Source organism: Saccostrea cucullata, unplaced genomic scaffold (assembly GCF_032062105.1).
Source record: "Saccostrea cucullata isolate Sc308-1 unplaced genomic scaffold, CSIRO_AGI_Scuc_v1 ctg1721, whole genome shotgun sequence".
NCBI classification, from domain to species: Eukaryota; Metazoa; Mollusca; class Bivalvia; order Ostreida; family Ostreidae; genus Saccostrea; species Saccostrea cuccullata.
This window is the reverse complement of record NW_026920078.1, coordinates 6211-19705: the sequence shown is the minus strand read 5'-3', so window position 1 is coordinate 19705 and position 13495 is coordinate 6211. Positions and strand designations below refer to the sequence as shown.

The following is a 13495-nucleotide window of genomic DNA, read 5'->3' as shown; positions in this document are numbered from 1 at the left end:
CACAAAATGAAAATGGAAATAATCAAAATATCATTATTTATGCATTGACATGAAATAAGCGCACCTCAAGCGCCAAAAAATACCACGTTACTTTCTAGAATAATTATTTGATATAACACACATACTTTTAACTCATTTTGAAAGTTTTTTTTTCGTATGAGAAACAGACATATAAGTTCTTAAGCTAAAATATCACTGCTAGAATGACATTTCAAAATGTTCATAGCCCAAACATATTTGAAAAAAGATCTTTCCAATTGCAAGGGTAACAAAAAAAGGTAACACCTACTAATGTCCCTGATGTTGCCCATACTTGCAGTACACACAATTCATCAATTGGTAAATAGTATGTTTATTTTATTGTCACTCACTCAAAAAACTTCAGACTGTGACTTAATCTTGGCTTGATAGAAGCTAAGAAAAACACCAATTGAAGGGTACTTGCCAACAGTAGACGACTGAAAGATGGTAAGTTTATTTTATTGTCTAATTGTAAATGATGTGTGTGCATTGTTGATGCACTCAAGTCACAGTCTGCAATACGTGGTGCTTGTATGTGGTATACTTGCCAGCAGTACACGACTGAAATATGGTATGTTTATTTTATTGTCTAATTGTAAGTGAAGTGTGTGCATTGTTGATGCACTCAAGTCACAGTCTGCAATAGGTAGTGCTTGTATGTGGTATACCAGTTGCTAATGTCCCTGGTTTTGTCTATGCTATAGATAAACCCAGTGGATTAAAAAACTGAATTGAGCCACTCACTCATAAAACTTCAGACTGTGACTTGTACTCAATCTTGGCTGTGATAGAAGCCAAGAAACAACCCTGATTAAAACATACTTGCAAGAAGTAACCATTTCGATTATGTTAAGTGTATTTTATTGTCTGATTGTTTTGATGTTGTATTTTGAGTTGAATATGATGCGCATGGCCCACCAAGAGAGTTCTGTGCATTGTTGATGCACTCAAGTCACAGTCTGCAATACGTGGTGCTTGTATGTGGTATACTTGCCAGCAGTACACGACTGAAATATGGTATGTTTATTTTATTGTCTAATTGTAAGTGAAGTGTGTGCATTGTTGATGCACTCAAGTCACAGTCTGCAATAGGTAGTGCTTGTATGTGGTATACCAGTTGCTAATGTCCCTGGTTTTGTCTATGCTATAGATAAACCCAGTGGATTAAAAAACTGAATTGAGCCACTCACTCATAAAACTTCAGACTGTGACTTGTACTCAATCTTGGCTGTGATAGAAGCCAAGAAACAACCCTCATACTTGCAAGAAGTAACCATTTCGATGATGTTAAGTGTATTTTATTGTCTGATTGTTTTGATGTTGTATTTTGAGTTGAATATGATGCGCATGGCCCACCAAGAGAGTTCTGTGCATTGTTGATGCACTCAAGTCACAGTCTGCAATACGTGGTGCTTGTATGTGGTATACTTGCCAGCAGTACACGACTGAAATATGGTATGTTTATTTTATTGTCTAATTGTAAGTGAAGTGTGTGCATTGTTGATGCACTCAAGTCACAGTCTGCAATAGGTAGTGCTTGTATGTGGTATACCAGTTGCTAATGTCCCTGGTTTTGTCTATGCTATAGATAAACTGGATTAAAAAACTTGAGCCACTCACTCATAAAACTTCAGACTGTGACTTGTACTCAATCTTGGCTGTGATAGAAGCCAAGAAACAACCCTGATTAAAACATACTTGCAAGAAGTAACCATTTCGATGATGTTAAGTGTATTTTATTGTCTGATTGTTTTGATGTTGTATTTTGAGTTGAATATGATGCGCATGGCCCACCAAGAGAGTTCTGTGCATTGTTGATGCACTCAAGTCACAGTCTGCAATACGTGGTGCTTGTATGTGGTATACTTGCCAGCAGTACACGACTGAAATATGGTATGTTTATTTTATTGTCTAATTGTAAGTGAAGTGTGTGCATTGTTGATGCACTCAAGTCACAGTCTGCAATAGGTAGTGCTTGTATGTGGTATACCAGTTGCTAATGTCCCTGGTTTTGTCTATGCTATAGATAAACCCAGTGGATTAAAAAACTGAATTGAGCCACTCACTCATAAAACTTCAGACTGTGACTTGTACTCAATCTTGGCTGTGATAGAAGCCAAGAAACAACACCGATTAAAATATACTTGCAAGAAGTAACCATTTCGATGATGTTAAGTGTATTTTATTGTCTGATTGTTTTGATGTTGTATTTTGAGTTGAATATGATGCGCATGGCCCACCAAGAGAGTTCTGTGCATTGTTGATGCACTCAAGTCACAGTCTGCAATACGTGGTGCTTGTATGTGGTATACTTGCCAGCAGTACACGACTGAAATATGGTATGTTTATTTTATTGTCTAATTGTAAGTGAAGTGTGTGCATTGTTGATGCACTCAAGTCACAGTCTGCAATAGGTAGTGCTTGTATGTGGTATACCAGTTGCTAATGTCCCTGGTTTTGTCTATGCTATAGATAAACCCAGTGGATTAAAAAACTGAATTGAGCCACTCACTCATAAAACTTCAGACTGTGACTTGTACTCAATCTTGGCTGTGATAGAAGCCAAGAAACAACCCTGATTAAAACATACTTGCAAGAAGTAACCATTTCGATGATGTTAAGTGTATTTTATTGTCTGATTGTTTTGATGTTGTATTTTGAGTTGAATATGATGCGCATGGCCCACCAAGAGAGTTCTGTGCATTGTTGATGCACTCAAGTCACAGTCTGCAATACGTGGTGCTTGTATGTGGTATACTTGCCAGCAGTACACGACTGAAATATGGTATGTTTATTTTATTGTCTAATTGTAAGTGAAGTGTGTGCATTGTTGATGCACTCAAGTCACAGTCTGCAATAGGTAGTGCTTGTATGTGGTATACCAGTTGCTAATGTCCCTGGTTTTGTCTATGCTATAGATAAACCCAGTGGATTAAAAAACTGAATTGAGCCACTCACTCATAAAACTTCAGACTGTGACTTGTACTCAATCTTGGCTGTGATAGAAGCCAAGAAACAACACCGATTAAAATATACTTGCAAGAAGTAACCATTTCGATGATGTTAAGTGTATTTTATTGTCTGATTGTTTTGATGTTGTATTTTGAGTTGAATATGATGCGCATGGCCCACCAAGAGAGTTCTGTGCATTGTTGATGCACTCAAGTCACAGTCTGCAATACGTGGTGCTTGTATGTGGTATACTTGCCAGCAGTACACGACTGAAATATGGTATGTTTATTTTATTGTCTAATTGTAAGTGAAGTGTGTGCATTGTTGATGCACTCAAGTCACAGTCTGCAATAGGTAGTGCTTGTATGTGGTATACCAGTTGCTAATGTCCCTGGTTTTGTCTATGCTATAGATAAACCCAGTGGATTAAAAAACTGAATTGAGCCACTCACTCATAAAACTTCAGACTGTGACTTGTACTCAATCTTGGCTGTGATAGAAGCCAAGAAACAACCCTGATTAAAACATACTTGCAAGAAGTAACCATTTCGATGATGTTAAGTGTATTTTATTGTCTGATTGTTTTGATGTTGTATTTTGAGTTGAATATGATGCGCATGGCCCACCAAGAGAGTTCTGTGCATTGTTGATGCACTCAAGTCACAGTCTGCAATACGTGGTGCTTGTATGTGGTATACTTGCCAGCAGTACACGACTGAAATATGGTATGTTTATTTTATTGTCTAATTGTAAGTGAAGTGTGTGCATTGTTGATGCACTCAAGTCACAGTCTGCAATAGGTAGTGCTTGTATGTGGTATACCAGTTGCTAATGTCCCTGGTTTTGTCTATGCTATAGATAAACCCAGTGGATTAAAAAACTGAATTGAGCCACTCACTCATAAAACTTCAGACTGTGACTTGTACTCAATCTTGGCTGTGATAGAAGGCAAGAAACAACACCGATTAAAATATACTTGCAAGAAGTAACCATTTCGATGATGTTAAGTGTATTTTATTGTCTGATTGTTTTGATGTTGTATTTTGAGTTGAATATGATGCGCATGGCCCACCAAGAGAGTTCTGTGCATTGTTGATGCACTCAAGTCACAGTCTGCAATACGTGGTGCTTGTATGTGGTATACTTGCCAGCAGTACACGACTGAAATATGGTATGTTTATTTTATTGTCTAATTGTAAGTGAAGTGTGTGCATTGTTGATGCACTCAAGTCACAGTCTGCAATAGGTAGTGCTTGTATGTGGTATACCAGTTGCTAATGTCCCTGGTTTTGTCTATGCTATAGATAAACCCAGTGGATTAAAAAACTGAATTGAGCCACTCACTCATAAAACTTCAGACTGTGACTTGTACTCAATCTTGGCTGTGATAGAAGCCAAGAAACAACCCTGATTAAAACATACTTGCAAGAAGTAACCATTTCGATGATGTTAAGTGTATTTTATTGTCTGATTGTTTTGATGTTGTATTTTGAGTTGAATATGATGCGCATGGCCCACCAAGAGAGTTCTGTGCATTGTTGATGCACTCAAGTCACAGTCTGCAATACGTGGTGCTTGTATGTGGTATACTTGCCAGCAGTACACGACTGAAATATGGTATGTTTATTTTATTGTCTAATTGTAAGTGAAGTGTGTGCATTGTTGATGCACTCAAGTCACAGTCTGCAATAGGTAGTGCTTGTATGTGGTATACCAGTTGCTAATGTCCCTGGTTTTGTCTATGCTATAGATAAACCCAGTGGATTAAAAAACTGAATTGAGCCACTCACTCATAAAACTTCAGACTGTGACTTGTACTCAATCTTGGCTGTGATAGAAGCCAAGAAACAACACCGATTAAAATATACTTGCAAGAAGTAACCATTTCGATGATGTTAAGTGTATTTTATTGTCTGATTGTTTTGATGTTGTATTTTGAGTTGAATATGATGCGCATGGCCCACCAAGAGAGTTCTGTGCATTGTTGATGCACTCAAGTCACAGTCTGCAATACGTGGTGCTTGTATGTGGTATACTTGCCAGCAGTACACGACTGAAATATGGTATGTTTATTTTATTGTCTAATTGTAAGTGAAGTGTGTGCATTGTTGATGCACTCAAGTCACAGTCTGCAATAGGTAGTGCTTGTATGTGGTATACCAGTTGCTAATGTCCCTGGTTTTGTCTATGCTATAGATAAACCCAGTGGATTAAAAAACTGAATTGAGCCACTCACTCATAAAACTTCAGACTGTGACTTGTACAAACGACCACTATTGAAATAATTATTTCAATAGTGGTCGTTATTTCAATAGTGGTTGCAACAGGCGTGTTATATTTGTGTTGTTTCACCATGCATATAATTAGTAACATAAATAAAGTTTTCCATCACACAAGGTGGAAACTAGAATGGGGAACTACAAATTTCAACTTACTAGGAATTCAGTTCTCAGTTCATCTTAAAGAAATTGTTGATATCAATTATGACTCACAACTACCTAAAATAAGAGCCTTGATTAAACAATGGAAGCGAAGAATCCTAACTCCAATTGATCGCATAACGGTTGTTAAGACTCTTATCCTACCTAAGCTTAATCATTTATTTATTTCTTTGCCATCTCCTAGAAAACAGTTTTTAGTTGATTTGCAAAAAGATATTTTTGAATTTATATGGAAGTCCAAATCGGATAAGATAAAGCGATCCCTTGTCACACAGGACTATCTTTCTGGGGGTTTAAAAATGGTCGATGTAAATAATTTTATAATTGCTTTAAAATCTTCTTGGATGAAAAGGTTAACTCAAAAACAAAAGCCATGGATGGATTTTTTTTTTGCATTGAATGGAAAAGATGTTATTGAGAAGTTATTTCATTTTGGGGATCTGTTTATTTTAGAGCATTTACTTCCTAAAAATAATGCTTTCTGGCAAGATTTATTAAAATCATGGCTGGAAGTCATGAAGTGTTTAAATAAGTGTAAAAGTGTAAAAATTAATTTTTCAAATATCCCGGTGTGGTACAAGTCTAATATCTTGGTTGGCAAACGGTCTGTATTTATCAAAAATTGGTATGAGAAAGGTATCAGAGTAATTGGAGATTTTTTAGATAGCGAAGGAAATTTTTTATGCTTTTATTCTTTACAAAAAATTTTTTGCCTCTCACAAATAGATACAAATAAGCAGATTATGCAATATAATAGTGTTCTTACTGCAGTATCAAAATATTTGAAATGTATGTCGATTGACAAATCCTTATTCACAAAATCTTTCAATACACTTATGCCCTTTTATTATGAATTGTTGTTACAGTCAGAAAAATGCACTAAGCCAATTTACTCCATTTTAAACACAAATAGTGTTAAACCTACATCTACATCAAAATGAATTTCCATTTTGAGTATCTATGGGCAGTGCAATTTTGAAATACATGATGTTTTTAAAGTTTGTTTTAAAGTAACAAGTGATACAGCTGAGCTGTTCAATGGCTGCAGTTTAGAATACTGCATAGGATTCTTCCTGTAGGTTATTATCTTAAAAAGATTAATATTAAAACTACTGATTTTTGTACCTTTTGTAAGAATGAAAGTGAAACAATTCAACATGTATTTTTATTTTGTAATAATATTTTGGAATTGTGGAGTATCTTAGACAACATATATATAGAACTACTTCAAAGAGGGTCGGATTTAACATTAATAATGTAATATTAGGAGAGATTCCTTTGTCAAAAAATAATAGAATTGTAAATTTTATTATACTATACACTAAACAATATATCTTTACTTGTTTGATGCAGAAGAAAATGCCAAATTTAAGTGCACTCTTATGTCATCTAAGAATCAAATATAATGTTGAAAAATTCGTTTCAATCAAAAAGAATAAAATTGTGTATTTTAATTCCATATGGTCTACATGGAAACCTGTTTTTGATAAGTGACAGTTCAAATTTCATTTACTATTGTTATTGTCTTTTTTTTCTCTCTTTTTTCTCTCTGTTTTATCCTCATGTTGTGGATAAAAGAATATATATATTTAACAATTCGGATAGTTTATGTACAATGTTATAGGGTGTTGGAGGAAAAAGTGACAAATTGAATTCACATGTTATATCTTTTTTTTCTTTTAATATTATCTATAGATGGATAGTGGATAGTGTGAAAGGGTGAGTGGGCGTGTGTATGGCATAAATGTAAATATGTTTCAGCTATCTCTTTGTTTATTATGATTGATTGTATGTTGTTTAACGTCCCTCTCGAGAATTTTTCACTCATATGGAGACGCCACCACTTGCCAGTGGAGGGCTACAAATTTTGTCCTATGCTCGGTACTTAGGGCCTTTGAGCAGTGAGGGATCTTTTTCGTGCCAGCACCTACTGCGACACGGGGCCTCGGTTTATACGGTCTCATCCGAAGGACCGGTCTCCACATCCCACAGTGGGATTTGAACGCGTGACGTAAGGATTGACTCCTTACTTCGCGACTCTAGAGCAGCCGCTCTAACCACTGCGCCACAAAAAATATAAATAAAAAAAAATAATAATAAACTTTTCAAATGAAATAATATTTAAGAATTTATTTTATAAGAACAGGAAAGCTACGATTTTTAGGTCACCTGAGTCACTCAGGTAACCTATTTCTATCCGTTTTCGTCCTTTGTCATGCGTCGATCGTGCGTCGTAGGTTAACATTTGAATATTTTCAACTTCTTCTCTGAAACCGCTGAACCGCTGAACCAATTTCAACCAATTTTGATATGATGTATCTATGGGTGAAGGGGAACAACAATTGTGAATTTCATTGTCTTTAATCCCCTGGGGCCTGAGGGGTAGGGCCAAAACCATTAAAATAAAAAAAAATAAAAAAAAATTCTTTACTCCTGGACATCAAACAGTCAAACTGTTGGTATGATTGCAATCAGCATTGAATCCTCTACGAAAATTGTTAAATTCATGGCCCCTGGATATTAGATAAACTAATCAAATACATAGTTATGTTGAATAAGGCTGCCTCTTCCAAAATTGTGAATTTCATGGTCCTTGGGTCATGAGTTCTTAGGTGCTAAGGCGGGGCTATATCGATTATATAGTGAAAATACATTATTTCTTTGAAAATCTTCTCTTCTCCTGAGTATTTGATAAACAAACCAAATGCATAGTTATGTTGAATAACGCTGCTTCTTCCAAAATCGTGAATTTCAGGGCCCCAGGGTCAGGGGTTCTGGTGTTAGGGTGGAGCTCTACTAATTATATATATCTGCTTCTGGGTATTAAACCAGTGAACTATGTACATAGTTATTATGAGGAAGAATGCCTTTTCCAAAATTGTGAATTTCAGGGCCCCTAGCCTCGGTTGGGGGTTCTGGGATTAGGGTTGGACTCTATTGATTATATAGTGAAAATGCATTATTTCTTTTAAGATATTCTTCCCTGCCCCTGGGCATTGAAAAAATTAACCAAGTACATAGTTATGTTGAATAAAGCTACTTCTTACAAAATTGTGAATTTCATGGCCCCAGGGTCAGGAATTCTGGTGTAAGAGTGGGGCTGTCTTGCTTATATAGTGAATGTAGTTATATAGCGAAGATACATTAATTCTTTAAAAGTCTTCTTCTCTGCTTCTGGGTGTTAAACCAGTGAACTATGTAAATAGTTATGATGAGAAAAGCTGCCTCTTCCAAAATTGTGAATTTCAAGGCCCATGGATCAGGTGTTTTGGTGTTAGGGCGGGGCTCTAATGGTTATCTAGTGAAAATGCATGAATTCTTAGAAAATCTTTTCCTTTGTTTCTTGGTATTATGCCAAATGATCTAAGTACATATTTAATGGTGCCTCTTCAAAAATGGTTAATTTCATGGCCCCTGGTCAGGGATAGTTGGGGTGGGGAGGGGGGGTACATAGTCTAAAAATAAATTAATGCTTTGAAATCTGCTCTTTGGTATTAACTATGTATTATGAAAAAAAAATGTATGATAAAATTTCAAGAATTTTTAAATATTTGCCCCCAGGATCAGTGGTTTATGTGTGTGTGGGGGGGGGAGGGGGGTACACAACTGGTTATAATTAGAATTGCATTTTTCTTTGTTACTCTGATCTACCTCTGGGTATAAAGTAACCAAAGTAAGCAAGCTAAGTGTATAGTTATAATAAGTGCCTCTTTCAAAATTGCGATTTTCATGGTCTTTGGTTTAAAACATGAAGCAATTCATTGTTGGAAAGTTGTTACATTATACTCTGGTGATCTAAAAGGCCCGTGGGCTTCTTGTTAATATTCAGATCCAATCATACTCAGGTAGGGCCTAGTGCAGATATAAGTCTGGCCATAATAGTGGTCAACGTTTTTTTTAATTTCTAAAAATGTTTTTACCCCTCTATAAATAATCTAAATTATTGCGATTTTTAAAATATAAATTCCTGAATATGAATATTGGCAATTTAACAGCGGATACGGCTGAAACTTAGAGACGTATCATTGTTTTGGAAAGGAGGCAGCTTAAAATCTTCCTGTCGACGAACGCAACTTTGTCTTCCGGATCTGGGGTTAAGTAAATTTAATCTAACTTTCATGATAAATTGATAAGTCCAATTTATACACTATCTAGAATGCTTCCGTATTAATTTAATTTCACAAAATGTATCCTTGTTTGTGAGTTCTTAGTCTGTATGGTGTGTTTCAACATTGATCAATGTGGAACTTTGGAAACCAAATGCACCCTTGTTGTAACTGAAGAGATTTTGACATATATTTCATTATGTATCACTATTACTCTAAAGGGACATAGACACTTTCATCTGAAAATTTTAAATTTATTTTCCCATTTTTTATGCTTACAAATATTTGAATAAGGTATTTTAATGATTTTCAAAAGTTTGAATGACAGTTTTTGAGATACAAGCCAGATTTAGAACTCTAAACCTTTTATCATGTTTATAGTGATTTGCTGAATCTCGTTTTGTTGTAAATATGATATTTTCTATATGTAAACAAAAACAAAGCACAAGCCTTGTTTACATTATAATGAAGTTCTGTATCTTATTTGTAAAACAACAAATGATGTTTAAATTTTTGCTGATTATTTAAATTCCTTATATTAGGAATTTTAAACATTAATTAATACGTTATTAGAGTACTTTAATGTATACATATGACAGATTATAATACACATGTACTTATGCTATCTTTCGTGTAGATCTCTCCTATACATTCCTTCATATATATATATGTACATTCTCTGTGTTTTTCTACAAAGCCAACTCTGAAATTGATTTGAATTTCATTTTCGTATATACTCACGCGTAGAAACGTGACGTCACACTAAGGCTACAGCGACGTTAGAAAAAGTAAAACGATATAGGGCAGCGAGAAATTCAAATATTGAATACATTTTTGGTGCTTCCAAACATGTAAAATGTAAATATAAGGAATGTTTTTAAGTTTGGTGTGTGAATCACACACCAATAAATCACAAACTTAAAAACATTTCTTAAATAAACTGGCACGTGATATCGGAGGGGGTTATCATGTTCTCCGGTAATTTAGTATGAAACTGTACATTGAAAGGCCGCTCCCATTTTGTAGTACATGGGGAGGGGGGGAATTCCAACTTTTTTCAGTACCAAATTTAATATTATACTATTACTACTACATCACCCTTATTTCACAAAACTTCAACAAAAAGTGGAGGGGGTGTCAACCGGTTTTTATGAACATTTTCAATAGTAAAAATTTGTGATTGGAAAAACAGAGGGGTAGCCTCACCCTATCCCCCTACCCCCGATGCTTTATATATTTTTGGGGCTTTTTACCATTTTCCTTGATGTTAAACATTTCACGGTTAGTTTATTTTCAACACCGATTTGAGTGCACAGTTTTTGAGATTTATCTTGAGTTTCCCAGACCCCCTACTTTTTTTCCAAACATATTTTTTTTTATTTTTAACTATTGAAAATGTTCATCGAAATGACTTTTTCTCACTTTTTGTTGCAGTAGTGAAATGAGAGTAATGTTTTACTGATGAATAACATTTGGTACTGAAAGAAGTTGGAAAATAATCCATCCCCCACACTGAAAGAAACACCTAGTTGATTTAAATAGTGTGCCTAGTAAAGCGTTCTTGAGTGATTAGTAATCACTCTGTTTACTAGCAAAAATAGTGAAAGAGGGAGTAGTGGTCGTAAAGATACTTAGATACCTAGTGAAAGTTACTTATAAACTCTAGATTTACTAGTGTTGTCCAGTAAATCTACCCAATACCTAGTAAAACTACTTTTGAGGTAGTGATTGTATGAACAGTAAATTATGGACAGTAAATTTACTGTTCTCCCTAGCGACATTCACCAGTTATTTTTTTTCAGTGCACCTCTACCCCATTCACGCGAAAAAGGATTTTCTAGTTTAGACCCCCTCCCCTTTTAAAAAAAATGGCACATTGTGTTACCAGCGTTGCTTTACCCTTTTCAGTATATTTACAGCAAAACCCTTAAGCTTCAAAAAAGATTGTGAATGTTGCCCTTGCTGTTTTTAAAATACGATATTTTTTGAACTGCTAAATAAATATCAGTGTGGGGGGGGGGGGGGAGCTGTGGGGATAAAGTTTTACTTATCATATTTTTAGACAGGCATGAAAACACCACACACTGATTATAAACCCGAAACTGAACCCCTGGATTGACAACTATTGCAGAGGTAGATCTTACTTGTATGAATCCTATTTAATTCGTGAGATATTCATATAATGGTTCACTTACACAAAGTCTTACCGCATATGGAGTCGTCTGCGTACCTTGACATGGAAATCTTCTTTGGAATTATTTTCATATTTGTGAATGTCAAAGGCAAGACAGTAACTACTCATATGCAATCAAAGTGTAGAAATACTGAATTAATAGATGGAGTGAGTGTTAACTGTTCTGGTCTTCTACTACAATCTATTCCAGATTTTTGTAAAAAGAACAATTCGGAGACCGATCTTTCCATTCTTCCACATAAAATTATAAACCTTGATTTATCTAACAATGCTATAAAATGTATTGCGCAAAACCCATTTTACCGATTGTCTGTATAATCTTTCAGAGTTCTGAATTTAGAAAACAACGATATCAAATTTTCTCAGTACAACGAAAGTTTGTTTTCGTCTTTGGTGTCGTTGCATCAGCTAAATCTCAAACGCAACCGGGACGAATTTGTAAATTATAAAGTGTTTGGAAAATTGCTAAATCTAGAAATTCTCCGGATGGATTATTCTGGTAAATATAAGTTCGGAGAACCTTTCCTATTGTTGACGTCATTGCACACTTTGGACCTCTCTGGAATAAAGGGGAAGTGTTATTTAAGGCACATCAAAAAAATAACCTTTGAAAATTTGATACATTTGAAGGTTTTAGACCTTTCTTCGTGCATGATCAAATATATCGATAATGGATCTTTTAGTATGCTTCAAAATCTGACGGAGTTATATCTTTCCTATAATCATGAACTAGGATTCGAACCATTACCAAATATAACATTCAATCTAACAAATACCAAAATTCAAAAACTATATTTGGACAATCTCGGTGTTTCATCAAGAGGCAACGACCCTCTTCTAGAGCACTTGGGAGAACTTTCGCAGACTTCTCTAAAGGAGTTACATTTAGCCGGAAATAGACTGGAATGGATGGAGATGGGTGTTTGTTAGTGGGCTACCAAAGAGCCTCGAGAAACTTTCATTAGCATATAACAGACTTACAACGGTATGTACTCAACCAATATCGTTTACTCACAAGTTTAATAGAATTAGACTTGAGCTATCAATTCAACCCACATAGCTTCCTTTCTAAAATATTCCAATCCTGCAACGAAAATCAAGACAGGAATATTTGTTCGTCTACAAAAACTATTTCAACAAATCCATTTATAAAAAATGAACGATTGGAAAAGAAGTCAGACCTACTAATTACGTTCTATGTACCACCTAAGCTTGAGGTAATACGTTGGGAATCAAGTCGTCTATATGGAAGTCTAGGGAAGTTGGGAATAAAAGCAGTGTTTTTGAGATCGATCTACATGAAGAACAATATTTGGTACAAATGGATTGGTCCTCTTTATGGATTCGAAAACGTAACATCAGTAGATCTATCGATGAACTTTTGCAACTATATATCTACAGAATTCCTGACGTATTTCACCAATGTCAGAAATTTTAACATGTCAGGGAACTATCTTGGCAAAAGTTTATCCCTCGATGAATCGGGACTGACATTTAGAAATCAGTTAAATCTAGAAGTATTAGATTTATCAAACAATGGTCTTTACATTCTGCATAACAGAATTTTGGCAAATGCTGCAAACATAACTCATTTGATACTGAGAGAAAACAGATTGTATACGTGGGATGTTAAAATCGACCACATGAGGAGGCTGGAATTTCTGGACCTTTCCGACAATCGCCTGACAAGATTTGAATCTGCAGCCATGCAAACTCTGGAAGATCTGTTCAATTATGGGAACAATAATTTAACAGTGGACTTAGCAAGCAACAGACTTTCT

The 13495-nt window shown here is 35.2% G+C and overlaps 1 protein-coding gene across 1 annotated transcript; it reads left to right on the top strand.

Annotated features, from left to right (window-relative positions):
• Positions 1-519: 519 nt before the first annotated feature.
• LOC134242839 (uncharacterized) lies at positions 520-5036 on the top strand (the record flags this gene model as incomplete). The annotated part of the gene is made up of 11 exons (XM_062724987.1): positions 520-592; positions 916-1038; positions 1354-1476; positions 1792-1914; positions 2238-2360; positions 2684-2806; positions 3130-3252; positions 3576-3698; positions 4022-4144; positions 4468-4590; positions 4914-5036. Coding segments are annotated over exons 2-11 (1183 nt in total), but the record flags the coding sequence as incomplete, so codon positions are not given.
• Between the last annotated feature and the right edge of the window lie 8459 nt (positions 5037-13495).